Here is a 15080-nt window from a genome sequence, read left to right as displayed (position 1 = left end):
GAAATATTGCTAAAATAACTCACAAGATAACATCATTAAGTGGTTAAGGCAAGAAATTGAGAACAAGGTACTGAGAATTTGGTGAAACCATGCTGAAGCTCTTATTCCTTTTAAAATTATTTTATTTGTATTATTTATTATTTATTATTTGTAATTTGTACTTAAAAACCAGTACAGCTCTGGAAGAACTGGATCATTGTTTGAAAACAATAAAATTGCAGTGCCAGAATATGAGGACAGTAGGATTACACAGGTATAATTGTGGTGTTGCCAGTTCTTTCTTGCTATTTTTTCTCCACAAATCTCACAATGTTTGATGTTTATCTTTAAAAGCTTCAGTTTCAAGAGAAAAGTGATTAGGTGAAAATCTCTGCTTTCATTAAAAAAAAAAGAAGTTTCTAGCTTCAAGGTTGGAGAGAAAAGATTGAAAATGTGACCCAAGCATACCCTGGTAACCCAATGCAAATAAAAATGATCCTAATTATTTATTTTAAATCTCACAAATTTTAAATCAATTTCATAACTCTATCTGTGGCATGACTCATGATTTATGAACATTTGGGGTTGCCAATTCTGTAAATGAGGGCAGAATTTGGCCCACAGAATCTTTTACAAGAGATAACTGTGAAAGGCAGGAAAGAACCAACTTGACATTTAGTTCCCAGGCCTCACTGAAAAGGCTGAGTTTAAAAAAATTAAAAATTGTTATTTATAATAAGGGGAAATTTTTATCAGAATTCAATGTGAGACAATAAATGTGGAAACCCACAGGGACATTTTGTAGTTTGAGCACTGGCCTGCTAAACCCAAGGTTGTGAGTTCAATCCTTGAGGGGGCCATTTAGGAATCTGGGGCAAAATCAGTACTTGGTCCTGCTAGTGAAGGCAGGGAGCTGGACTTGATGACCTTTTGGGATCCTTTCCAGTTCTATGATAGAGATATAGATATAGATACATATATATAGATATTCATACTACGTATATATAAGTCATTTTTCAGAGTATAACAGTTTTATTTTGAGGAAATTGGAAAGAGGAATGACACTGCTGACTTACCAGGAAAGGTTTGCAAAATGTTTGTTCACAGCAAGTGGTGGTAAAATGGGTGAAAGGGGAAAAAAGCAATAGAAAAACAAAAATAGTTTACAGTTTCCTAGAAATCAGATTACATCAGGATTCTGACTTCAGCTTCTGAATTCTTAGGAGAAACTTATCTTCACTACCCTACATTACTAGAATTCTGTCTTGGGCCTGGTCTACACTACGCATTTAAACTGAATTTAGCAGCGTTAAACTGATTTAACCCTGCACCCATCCACACAATGAGGCCCTTTATATCGACATAAAGGGCTCTTTAAATCGGTTTCTGTATTCCTCCCCAACGAGAGAAGTAGCGCTGAAATCGGTATTGCCATGTCGGATTAGGGTTAGTGTGGCTGCAAATCGATGGTATTGGCCTCCAAGCGGTATCCCACAGTGCACCATTGTGACTGCTCTGGAAAGCAATCTGAACTTGGATGCACTGGCCAGGTAGACAGGAAATAGCAACCGTGAACTTTTGGAATTTCATTTCCTGTTGCCCAGCGTGGAGCTCTGATCAGCATGGGTGGCGATTCAGTCCCAAATCCAAAAAGAGCTCCAGCATGGACCGTACGGGAGATACTGGATCTGATCGCTGTATGGGAGACAAATCTGTTCTATCAAGGCTCTGTTACAGAAGACGAAATGACAAAGCATTTGAAAAATCTCCAGGCTATGATAGACAGAGCCACAGCAGGGACTCAGCACAGTGCTGCGTGACAAGCGCAATGGAAAGCCAAAGAATCAAATGGACATCATGAGGGAGGGAGGGGGGACTGAGCACCAGCTATCCACAGTCCCCGCAGTCTCCGAAAAAGCTTTGCATTCTTGGCTAAGCTTCCAATGCCTGAAGGGTCAAAACATTGTCCGGATGGTTCAGGGTAATCTTGTCAATTTCCTCCCCCACATGAAAGAAAAGGGAAAAAATATCGTTTCTTTCCATTTTCAATGTCACCAGTATCTACTGCATGCTCTGGTAGACGCGGTCTGCGGTGCTGAACAGCAGCATCTCCTCCCCTTCCTTTCCTGATGGCAGACGGTACAAAATGGTGTAAACTGTCATCAGCCCTGAGTGCTCCTGGCTGGCTCGGTGAGGTCAGCCAGAGGTCCTGGGTAAAAGGGAAGCTCCCTGTCATTCCTGGCAGATGGTACAAAATGCTGGGTAACCATCCTCATCATAGTAGCTGGAGCCTGAGCTCATCAGCCCCCGCCCCCCCCGCCCCTTCGTGCCTAAAGAAAAGATTCTGTATTCCCTGGACTGCATAGCAGCGGGAGGCTGCACTCCCTTCCCCCCTACCCTTTATGTCCTGCCTGGACTATCATAGCAGTGGAGCTGCCTCCCCCTCATTTATCTCGCTAAAAAGTCAGTGTTTCTTATTCCTGCATTCTTAGTACTTCATCACACAACGGGGGACACTGCCACGGTAGCCAGGAGGGGTGCGGGAGGAGGGAAGCAATGGGGGGTTGTTGAGGGGCACCCCCTAGAATGGTATGCAGCTCATCATTCTGTGGGATCTCTGGGGCTCTGACCCGGAGCGGCTGTGCTCTCTGCTCTCTAGTAGACTTGCCCATATTCTAGGCAGAACTGACTCTATTTTAGACAAAACATAAAGAAGGGAATGACCTGGGGAGTCATTCCATTTTTGTCTTTGCGCCCCCAGCCGACCTCAGCGAGGTCCAAGCCAGGAGCACCCATGACAGCAGCAGACAATACAAAATGATTGATAACCATCATCACCAATTTCCAATTGCAAACAGTACAAAATGATTGATAACTGTCATCTCATCGCCAATTTACAATGGCAGACAGTGCAATAGGGATGGTAACCATCTCTGCTACCTTCCAAAGGCAAATGAATGCTACTGTGTAGCACTGCAGTACCGCCTCTGTCAGCATCATCCAGTACACATACGGTGACAGTGACAAAAGGCAAAACAGGCTCCAGGGCAATCCAGGAAAAAGGGCGTGAAATGATTGTCTGCCGTTGCTTTCATGGAGGAAGGATTGAGTGACGACATTTACCGAGAATCACCCGCGACACTGTTTTTCCACCATCATGCATTGGGATCTCAACCCAGAATTCCAATGGGCGGGGGTGACTGCGGGAACTATAGGATAGCTACGCGAATGCTACCCACAGTGTAACGCTCCAGAAATCGACGCTAGCCTCGGTACATGGACACACGCCACTGAATTAATGTGCTTAGTGTGGCTGCGTGCACTTGACTTTATACAATCTGTTTTACAAAACTGGTTTATGTAAAATCGGAATAATCCCGTAGCGTAGACATACCCTTGAAGACAGCAACAGGTTTCTGCATCAATACTTTTCCACTGCAGAATTACCTATATTGCCCCAGTTCTGCTAGTTGGTAATTGCTATAACTGTAGTTCCTTAAATTAGCCACAGCTGAACTGACTGGGGTCTACTACCAGGTAATTATCAGGAAACAGGAACCTCTTTTGATCAAGGAAAGAGAAAAATTCTTATGTCCCACATCTGGTAAGAATCTCTCTGCTTTCAGGGGTTGGGACAAAGGAGGAACTACCTAAAATAAAACTTTTTTCATTGAAAGACAGTTTCTCTTCCTATATCCATCTGAGGGCTTCTACAAAATTAAGTCAACTTAAATTAACATAAAGCCATCACAGTAATTAAAGCAGTTGTTCATGTCCACACTACGCTCCTTCTGTTGGTGGTGTGTGTCCTCACCAGGAGTGCTCCCATGGACTGAAGTGGAGCATATAGGGTACTGATAGTTGGAGTCCCAAAGTCCTGGTGCTCACAGTTGGCCCTCTATCTGCTCCAGTGCCAAAAGCCCAAGCTGTTTGCCCAGCACTCAATTCACACCTTGGGCTGTCAGCTTGAGGACGAGGGCAGATGACAGCTATAAGCCCTGCTGTCAAAAAATCCAATTTTCTGCTCAGAAACAATCATGATGGAAAATTTTTGACCAGCCCTAATATTGACACTTCATAAATATGGAATATTACAGTTTATCCTGCTCCTGCAAGCACTTTTACAAGAGCTTAACACTACTATCCATTGAAATCATGGATAGTGAAATTAAACATATACAAGTGTTGCAGCAGTGGAGCCTCAATTTTCATAGATTACATTGGAGGAAACAAGTGTTCCTGGGACATTATTCCAAAGGCTTTTGGCTGTGTGGAATTGAAAGTAGTAAATGTAAGGGGAAAGACAATAGAAAGTGCTGAGTGACAGGGAAGCAAAAATGCATTAGATAACAAAGCCTAATACGTTTTTAAAACTACCAAATTAGATTTATAATTGAATAAAATTCTAGGTTATTCAAACTCCCAGGAAACTGACACTACCAGATTAAATTATACTATACCTGGATTTTTTTTTTTTACATATTGTTGTTACAAGTAATACTGTAACTGAAAGATAGGCAAACATACTTTTTTCTCTTGTTTACTTTCTGCATTTTGTGTGTATAATCCCTCTAACAGCATGGACACAGAGCAGAAGGAGAGAGAGAAATACTTTTAAAAAACCAGAAAATCCAATTACAAGCCTAGAAAAACTGGCAGAGTGGTCAGGGCAGGTGTAGCACCTCAGATTACTTCAAACTTTTATTATTTTTAATGACTAGCTTTTGAGTTGATGGCATCACTCAAAACACAAAGCTACAAGTGTGGGAAATGTCATTGCACAAGTGGATCCCTCTCATCTGAGCGTGAATGAGGGAATGATGGCCCTGTCCCCTTGCATCACCAATGCAAATAAATAACAGCTCCTATGTTCAGGGAAGGGCCGGTGCTACCATTTAGGCGGCCTAGACAATCCCCTAGGGCGCCAGAATTTTTGGTGGGCAGCACTTTGGCGGAGGGGGCGGCAGGCGGCTCCAGTGGAGCTGCCACAGTGGTGCCTGCGGAGGGTCCGGTGGTCCGCGGCTCTGGTGGAGCTGCCGCAGTCATGCCTGCGGACGCTTGACCGCTCGCACGGCTCCGGTGGACCGGCCACAGGCACGACTGTGGCAGCTCCACCGGAGCCACGGACCACCGGACCCTCTGCAGGCACGACTGCGGCAGCTCCACCGGAGCCGTGGGACCAGTGTGCGGGGCGGCAAAATTGCCGTCCGCCTAGGGCGTTCAAACCCCTAGTACCGGTCCAGGGATGACAAGAAGGGGAACGACTGCACCATGGACCCCAAACTGTCTGTGTAACTACAGCAGAAGGGTTGGGCCCCAGTGATTATAATAACCCCTGGGGCCCCAAATGTCCCTTGCCAGGCCTGTACATTGCCGGCATTAGGCTGCTGCTCTCTAGTGCGCCTCATCTCATGGCCCAGCCTTTCCATGGGATAATGGTGCACTTCAGTGCCAGGGCAAAGGCTGGGCCATGTGCCCACATGACCCGCGCTGATGCTGAGATCTCGGGTTTGCATCCTCCCAGCTCCCCTCTGCTGCCCCCAGGGGCTCTCCTGGGCCCCAAACCCCCTGACTGTCAGCCAACCGGAGCAACCCCCGCAACAGCCTCCCCCAACCGTCACTCTCATTCCAACGGTCACTATGCCCCGGCTCCCCGTCATGTGCCCCCCTTGGTTGGGCCCCCACCCCGCTCCGCTCTCCCGCTCGCTTCCCCCGTCCCCGCCCCTTCTCCCCGCGCGCAGGCAGGGGGCGGGCCCGAAGCCGCCTGTTATTTGACCTGGAGCCCGCGCGCGCTCCCGCTCTTTCCGCCTCCGCTGGGGAACCTGGGCTAGAGCTGCGCCGCCGCCTCTGCCTTCCCTCCGGCGCGGCCATGCCCAACATCGTGCTCTTCAGCGGCAGCTCACACCAGGACCTGTCCCAGCGCGTGGCCGAGCGGCTGGGCCTGGAGCTGGGCAAGGTGGTGACCAAGAAATTCAGCAACCAGGAAACCAGGTGAGGCGCGCGCGCGCGCGCGGGGGATAATGAAGCGGGGCCGCTCGGGGGGGTGGGGGCAGGGCCTGCGTTACCTGCCCTCCCCCGCGTCACTAGTCCCGCCCCTGCGTTCGGGTTCCAGGTCAGCTCCCCAGAGCGGTGTCCGGCCCCTACCCCGGGCAGACTGACCCCGGCGTCCCCCGCCCCGCTGAGTCTGACCCTGACCCTGCCTTGGTGCCGCCACCTGAGCAGTGACAGTTCGCTGCCCCTCCCCCCACCCAACGGGGGCGGGTGGGCACCGTCTCTCGCCTTGAGCCTCCATGTGTTCCCGTACCAGCCCGACAGGCGCGTTATCCCCCGCGGCACCCCCTGAGTTGGGACACTTAAAAACGACCCCCAAGAAGGATGAACAAAAAAGCCTTCTAGCCGGGAAGGCACCGGTGGGCTGATCAAAATCACACCGTTGCTTAGATCTGTTACAGCATCTTGATATTTGGGGGAGGGGAGGCAGGGAGGAGAAGACATTGTATTTAAGAGTTGTGTGTGTTAAGCATTAAGCTTAAGAGTTGTGTGTTATGCTGTTTTGATGGCCCCTCCCTCCCCGTTGCTGTGGTATGTAGGTGTCATCTAAATGAACATCTCTGTTCCTTCCCAAAAGAGCCTAATATTTTTTGTTATTGGCTGCTGTTTTGTTTTGCCCCATTCTTAACTTTGTCTCCAAGATGGATGCTGCTGGCCTGTCTCTATTTTCTCTTTTAGAGGGAAGGTGTAAGAATCATCCTGCTGTCAACTAGTAGGTAATTTATCTACAGCTGTTAATTTAAACAGTTGAGAGCATGTGGCAGAGAATGCCCTCACTGGAGAACATCATTTTAGGCCTTGTCTACGCTGCCACTTCACAGTGCTGTAACTTTCTCGCTCAGGAGTGTGGAGAAAACACCTCCTTAAGCACTACAAATTTCAGTGCTGAAAAGTGCTAATGTAGACAGTGCACAAGTGCAGGTAGCTGCGTTCTCAGCACTGGTAGCCACTCCCCTTGTGGGGGTGGGTTTTTTATATCTCTCCCAGTGCTGGTGCCGCAACTGCACGGTCGTGTTAAAGCGCTTTAACGTTGCTAGTAAAGACATACCCATAGGGCTTGGCTACACTTGCAAGTTAGAGCTTATTAAAGCAGTCCCAGGCACCCTAACTCATGACCTGTCCACACTGGGAAGGTGCTTAGAGTGCCTGGACTCTGCAGCAGGAGTGCTCCTGGTAATCCACTTCCATGAGAACCATAAAGCTTGCTGTGCCTCTGCTGAAACGCCCTAGTGTCAGCATGAATGAAGTGTTGGATTATTGTGCAATGGTCGGCCTCCAGAAACGTCCCATAATCCCATTAAGTCAAGTGGCCACTTTTGTCATTGTTTTGGAATCGGCTGTAGGAATGTGGATATGCCCTTTCAAGGCTCCATTTCTGACAGCTGGCTGCTTATCTGCTCTGGGACAAGGCGAGCCATTAGTATGGAATGTTGCTTGCTGTGAGTGTATGTAAGAGAGGGGAGGGGGAGTCTGCTGCTGTCTTAACTTACAAGACAGCATGCTGACATGCTCTCAGTTCCCCAAAAAACCCTCTTTCTCTCTCCCCCCACATACACACAACACATTCACTATCTACCTTCACCCCCACTCCCCCATTTGAGAAGAACATTGCAGCCACTTGCACACTGGGATAGCAACCACAATGCACTGCTCTTTGTGGCATTGCAAGAGCTACTCATGTGGCCACACCAGTGCATTTGCAGCTGACAGGGTAAACACATGGCAGCATTTTCCGTGCTGCGTTCTCCGAAGGCTGGTTTTAACTCCCAGTGCTCTACATCTACAAGTGTAGCCATACCCTTAGACTCATGCTGTAAAGTCCTGTTGATTGATTGTATCTATAATAATGGATTTTGTGACTATACACCTATGAGTTTGCATAGTATAGAATTCTATGAGGTGGAGCCTGAAGGGACCTCAAAAGGTCATCTAGTCCAGCCCCGTTCTCTGAGGCAGGACCAAGTAAACCTAGAGAATACCTGACAGATACTTGTCCAATCTGGTCTTAAAATGTTCAGTGATGGGGATTCCACAGCCTCCTTTGGAAGCCTATTCCAGAGCTTAACTACATGTATCGTTAAGTGGGGTTTTTTGTGTTTGTTTTTTCTTGTATACCTAACCTAAATCTTCCTTGTGGCAGATTAAGCATTTTTCTTTTTGTCCTACCTTCCGTGGGCATGGAGAACAATTGATCACCCTCCTTTGTACAACACCCCTTAATGTATTTGAAGACTGTGATCAGGTTCCCCCTCGGTGGTCTTTTCTCAAGACTAAAAATGGCCAGATTTTTTGTCATAGATCGGGTTTTCTAAACCTTTAATCATTTTTGTTGCTCTCCTTTGGACTCTCCCGTTTGTACACATCTTTCTTAAAGGGTGGTGCCTGCAATTAGACATAGTACTCCAGCTGTAGCCTCACCAATGCCAACTAGAGTGGGACAGTTATCTCTCACCTCTTAAATAAATCGCTTCTGTTAATACACCGTTATAAGGTATAATTCCCAAATTTGAACCTTAGCGTCCAAATTTTGGGTACCTGCATGAATTCCTCTAAGCTTAATTACCAGCTTAGATCTGATAGCCTGCCACCACCCAAAAATATAGTGTTTTGGGGCACTCTGATCTCCCCAACCTTCCCTGGGGACCCCAAGAACCCAAATCCCTTGGATTCTTAAAACCAGGAGAAATAAACCATTCCCCCTTCTCCCCCCTCCCAGACTTTCCTTGAGAGAGACCGTAATCCTGGCACAGAGAGAAATTAGCCTCTCTCTCCCACGTCCTCGTGTTTACCCATCCCTGGGATAAAACAGAGGGAACAGGAAAGATCAATCAGGTTCTCTTAAGAATCTTTTTAATAAAGAAAGGAAAGGTAAAGATTATCTCTGTACTTCCAGATGTGAATATTCAGGGTCTACTAGTTACAGCGGGAAGAAACCTTCCTCCCTGGTACCTACAAATCAAAATTTCCCCAACTACACATATAAAGTTAACCAGCCAGATTCACATGTGCAAACGAGTAAAACAATTAAAGACCTAAATGCCTGTTCTACTTATATTTGAACAGAAACTTAGCGGCTGGAGTAATGTCTGGTCCTCTCATAACCGAGAGAGAGCAAAACAGAACAAAGGACCCACACCCAAACTTCCCTCCACCCAGGGTTGAAAGTATCTTGTCTCCTGATTGGTTCTTTGGTCAGGTGTTTAGTTCCCTGTTTGTTAACCCTTTCCAGGTGAAAGAGACCTTAACCCTTAACAATCTGTTTGACACACCCCAGAATAGCTGTCTTTTTTTTTTCCTAGTTGCATCATACCATTGACTTGTATTTACTTTGTGATCCACTGTAACCCCTAGATCCTTTTCAGCAGTACATTTGCCTAGCCTAGTGGTCCCCAAACTACAGGTCATACTGTCCTTGGGGGAGCATGGAGGAACACTTGGTTATGAACTGGGGACTGGTCAACCACACAGCTGATTTGGAACCCGAAGTACGCAATCAGGTAGCAGCAGAAATTGGTACTGTTTTAAACATAAACTGCTAAAACAATAAAGGGAAAGGTTTTATTGTGTGTGTGTGGGGGGGGGGTGTTTTCTTTTTTAAAGATTTGACATGGTAAGGAAACTTTCTGTGCTTGTTTCATTTAAATTAAGATGTTTAAAAGCCCCATTTTTCTTCTGCATATTAAAGTTTCAAAGTCAATGTTCAGTTGTAAACTTTTGAAAAACAACCGTAACATTTTGCTCAGATTTACCAACAGCCTTCATTCCTGAGGTGTTCATAACTCTGAGGTTCTACTCTAACTTAATCTAGACCACACTTCCCTACTTTGTTTATGCTAATATTGTGTGGAGCTGTGTCAAAAGCCTTACTAAAATCACATCTACTTCCACTGCATCAGACACGCTGTCTAAGAAAGAAATTAGGTTGGTTTGGCATATTTAGTTCCTGACAAATCCAGACTAGCTGTTCCTTCTAAGTGTATTATCTTCTAGGTGCTTACAACCTGATTGCTTAATTACTTGTTCCAGTATTTTTTCTGATGTTGAAGTTTGACTGACTTGTCTATAATTCTCTTGGTCCTCTGTTCTCCCTTTTAAAGATAAGTACTGTTTGCCCTTTTCCAGTTCTCTAGTATCTCACCTGTCCTCTGAGTTCTGCGAGATAATGGGTAAGGGTTCCAAGATTGCTTTTATTAATTCCTTTGGTACTGCAGGATGAGTGTTATAGGCCCTGCTGACTTTATTGCATCTAACTTACCTAAATATTCTTTAACCTGTTCTTTCACTATTTTGGCTTGCATTCCTTCCCCCCTTGCTAATATTGTGTTGAGTATCTGGCCACTATTAACCTTTTCTAGTGAAGATTGAAGCAAAATAGGCATTAAACTAATCAGTTTTCTTGATGTCATTGGTTAACTCTCCGCTGCCAATAAGGGGGCCTACATTTTCATTCATCTTTCTCTTGCTCCTAATTTATTTAATAAGCTCTTTTTTTTATTGCCTTTTGTGTTCCTTGCAGAGAGTAACTCATTTTGTATCTTAGCCTTTCTGATTTTGTCCATATCATAAGCCTAACTCCCAAATCTGGACCTTAGCGTCCAGAAATCTGGGTGCCTAGCATGAACCCTTCTAAGCTTAATTACCAGCTTAGATTTGATCTTGCTGCCACCATCCAAAAATTCCAGGGTTTTGGCCCCCTCTGGTCTCCCCAAAACTTCCCTGGGGCCAAGCTCGAAGCCTGGTCTGTACCCAAAGGGAACTAATATCCACTTCCTTCCCCCTCTTCTCCCACCCGCTTTTCTCTCTGGCTAACCTAGGAGTACTATGCAATCTTTTACATCAATACCAAGAAGCGTGTTCCTCTTACACCACAAAGAACAACACCATACAAGAACAGCAAAAGTCTATCACTCTCCCCTCACCACCATTCCTGTGCTGCAGAGTTCCCCCTAACCGTAGAGTCTAACACAAAGAAAATTTCCCTCCCCTTCGTTCTCTAGTAACCCAGAGAGACAATCACATCGCGAGGTCTTAAATAAAACTTTATAGAAACAAGAAAGAAACAGACTATATGATAAATCTCTGAATCAAGTGACATTCACAGATATTGCTTTAGAAATATTGAATACACGTCTGATTCAAAAGATAATCACCTTTGGAAAATTCCAGGCCTTACACATGATCTACAACCAACACAAAAAGCCACTAATTGTTTCTCGCTCGTACTTACAGATTTGGAAAACACGATAAGATTAGAAAGAACTTTATAGTGGAGACGACAAAAGACTCAGACCCCAAAAATTCCCTCCCTGACTTTGAAAAATCCAGTTTCCTGATTGGTCCTCTGGTCAGGTGTTTGGTTCCCTTTGTTAACCCTTTACAAGTAAAAGAAACATTAACCCTTAGCTATCTATTTATGACAGTCCATACATACCTTTGTACTCCTTGGCAATTTGTCCATGTTTTCACTTTTCGTAGGATTGCTTTTTGAATTTCAGATAGTTAAAGAGCTCCTGTTGTAACAATATTGACCTCTTACTATTATTCCTTTTTCCTTTGCAACAAGATAGTTTTCAGTTGTGCCTTTAATATTGTCATTCTGAGAAACTGCCAGCTCTCCTTTACTACTCCTTCACTTAGATTTTCTTCCCATGAGACCTTACCTACCAGTTCTGAGTCTACTTTGTATAAACCAGAAGGTTCCCTTTCTAAAATGATTATGGGGAAAAGGGAATACTGCTTTCTCATTTTGTATAAACAAAACCTAAATTGTACCAGAAGCATATCTCTGAAACTTATTGTATATAACTGTAATCTTCTTTCTGTATCAGTTTTTTTTAAGATTGCTAAAATGTGTAAGTAAATATGCATTATTACGGAACACATTGCACAGAAGTCAATAATTAACCAATTGACTCAATATTAAAATATTCAATCGTCTCCCATAAAAGAACCTCAGACTCTTTTCACACAATGCTTAGACAAAAACCTGTGTAAATAGATAAGCCTTGCTGTCAGGTTCAACTAACTGGTGTTCAGCTATGGGAGAAAGTCCCAGGGACGAAAGACCTTAACTATAAACTTATTGCTGCTGTTCAGCTGACAGTCTTCTAAAAAAAATGTGCAAATGTGCATACACGCTTTTGTGTGCAGGTCAACTGATATGCATATGTAACCCCTGACTTGCAATGTATGCACTTACAAGCATATGAAAATCATACTGCCTACACAATCTGAAAAAAATGGCCCCCAAATATTTGGTCTTGCTGAGAACCACTATTAGAGCTCTGCTTGCAGGATAGAATATGGGTAAACAGGCACACTAATTTTTTAAATATCTTAATGGAAAATACACACAAGGTAGCCAAAACCCAGTCTTTAGAGTTTTGTATTTCAATGCTAACAATTTGGATTGTATCCAGAAATTAATATTATCTGAGTGCTGAAAGAGACACTGTGTGGCAATCACATTATGTACTCCATGAAACTTCTAAAAGGTCTGAATGTATAGCTCCCAAGTAGAATACATTGTAATATTTCAATACAGAGGTGACTACAAAGAGGACCAAAGGAAAGGTGGGTAGTTGGAAAGATGTATGGTAAAAAGATTGTTTATAGTTGAAACATACACATTCAACTTCTGTGGAGAACATCAGTGTGGTGAACTGAAATTTTAATCTAAAACCAAAGAAAGCATTTTCACATACTAGAAAAAAGTGGACACAGTGTTTCTTTAGAAACTCCTGTGAAAGTGAAAAGGGACCTTCAGCCTAATTTCTATGTAATAATCAATTAAGGTTCAGAAGTGAATAATGATTTAGAAGATAAATAACCTGAATTTGGTTAATGTCTATGCTATAGATACAGGTGACACAAGCGCCTTTGAGGTTACCTATTCTGTTTAGGTGTAAGGATCAAACATCTTTGAAGGTGAATGCTCTGTGGTTCTTGATCAGCTTGTTAAATCTGAATTCCAAGACAATAGGAGGTACAAAAACAGCTCCTGACCCAAATTGAGCTTTGAGATTTTTGTAATGTTAAACGTTTAGTTTCTATGCTGCACCTCTTACCCCCACATATGAAGATACCAGATATTGAAATAAAAGTGTTACTGAATGAGATCTGGATAAAAGACCTCTATGATGATGATACTGTGTACTTAATTTGGGATTTTAGTGTTTGTTCTCCATTGCCAGGGTTGTTTTGAATTGACAACCTCATTTTTCAAAAAATAACTATTCAAAATGTAGAAAATGAGCTACACACTTATCTTAAAACATAGAATTGTTTCTTCACATCACCTACTCTCTCAAAAACCAGTAAGGATTATTTAAAAAAAAAAAAAAATCACCAGTGGAAAAAACCACTGCATCAATAATTGAACTTGATCAGGTGGTGGTTGGGTCTGGGAGCTGAGTTGTGGGTTCTGTAAGAGTGGTAAGTGTGCCGTGGGTAACCCAAAAATTAATATATTGCATTCATAAAATGATTTAAAATTTATACATACATATTCCGTATTAAAATATAGGTGATAAGAATATCTAGTTTTGAAGAGCCTATAGATACACACAGAATTATTTGAAGAAGATTAAGATTTCAGAGTTAAGCATTCAGCAGTTAGGAAATGCCATAATTAAGGTTGCCTGGCTCATGCAATCATGTAATTAATGACTGTATCATAATGCACAATGGGACAGATTTTTAAGGCTGTACAATCATGAAAGCTGAAGGAGCGCATCCCTGCCACTAAGTGTGGGGCTAGACCACAGGAAGGTCCAGTGTCAAAATGTGCCCAAAATCCTGGATTGCCTTAATTTGGGCCTGTAAATATGTAAGAATACTTGGAGTGGTGATGAAACAGAAGCCTTGCATATGGAAAAGAAGTGTGTAGTGAAATATGAGCACTCCATTTTTGAGGGCTTTCTTTGCAATTTTAATGGCTAGAGACGTTTTATTTTTTAAAAATACTGAAGAACAGATGAGGTGTCTCTGCTTTCCCTTCCCCCCAAGCCAACTAATTTCCCATGAAGGCCTGCCCCATACTTTAGGAAACACTGGATTGGAGCACAAGTCAAAAGCTTCTATTTCTGAATCGGCACCAAATGTCTGAACATTTGTGCCTGAAATTACTCATCTGGAAAATTGAATTAAAATAATAAATGGTGGGTATATCAAAATATTATCATTTGTAAAATGAGTAAGATTCTCAGAAGGATAAAAAGGCAAGATTTTAAAGGTATTAGGTGCCTTGTGAGATTTTCTTTCAAAAGCACCTAAGGTGCCTAACGCTTTCAAAATTTTCTAAGAAGGCCTCAGTGTCATCACATGCCTTGTAGGTGGGAAATTTCTTGTGCTGTGGAAGAAGTATTGACGAAGGGTTGTTAGGATTGGCGGTGTTCTGTTGCTTAGCCTGTTCTAATGCCAGGGCCTGTTTGTAGGCCTCCTTCTGTTTTTCCGTCTCTTGTTGGTGTTTCTCCCTCTCTCGTTGGAGGGCTGCCTCTTTGGCTGCTTGTTCTCTTTTGTAGGTTTCCTCTTTTATCTCCAGCTCTCTCCTGTGGCTGGCCTCTTTCTCTTTCTCTCAGCTCCATCTCTTTTTGTTTTATTTCTAGTTCTTGTAGTTTGTTTTCCATGTCTTGCTAGTGGTCTGCGTTTCTGATTTGTGCCTCTGCCTCCAGTCTTGCTAGCTCCTGTTTCAGGTCCTTGGTAGTCATGGTTCTTGTTTTCTTGTGTTGGGGTGCCCTCTGGTGTTTATTGTCTGAACTGCTGGCTCTCTGTTGTCTCCTGGGGTCTGCCCAGCAACAGTTTTACTTTTGTTTTTTTCTAGCTCTTTACATGTAAATTAAACTAAAAAAACCAGTTTATTTGCATGTGTGTGTCTGCTGGGTACTTGATTCCCAATCGGAATTCTATTGCTTAACAAAAGACCCCTTTGTCACCTTAATGGTTCCTTGCTTAATATGCAAGCCAAACTGAGCATAGAGAGAAACAGAAAAAAAATTTCTCTGGCTCCTTTTAAAACCAAACCCTTTCTCTCTGCTTAAAAGCCCTAGCAG

The 15080-nt window shown here is 43.6% G+C and overlaps 1 protein-coding gene across 2 annotated transcripts in view; it reads left to right on the top strand.

The window, feature by feature from the left end:
* The first annotated feature begins 5654 nt into the window (after positions 1-5654).
* The window catches only part of PRPS2 (phosphoribosyl pyrophosphate synthetase 2), a 68001-nt gene continuing 58575 nt past the window's right edge, over positions 5655-15080 (top strand). Inside the window, exon 1 of one of the 2 annotated variants that reach the window (XM_032782413.2) lies at positions 5655-5970. In XM_032782413.2, coding sequence (XP_032638304.1) covers positions 5849-5970 — 122 coding nt within the window. In that variant the 5' untranslated portion in view covers positions 5655-5848. The remainder of the gene's footprint in view (positions 5971-15080) is intronic. The other variant, XM_032782414.2, reaches the window with a different exon arrangement.

Source organism: Chelonoidis abingdonii, chromosome 1 (genome assembly GCF_003597395.2).
Source record: "Chelonoidis abingdonii isolate Lonesome George chromosome 1, CheloAbing_2.0, whole genome shotgun sequence".
Classification (NCBI taxonomy): domain Eukaryota; kingdom Metazoa; phylum Chordata; order Testudines; family Testudinidae; genus Chelonoidis; species Chelonoidis abingdonii.
Note: the sequence above shows the minus strand (reverse complement) of the source record. Positions and strands in the feature narration are given on the sequence as shown.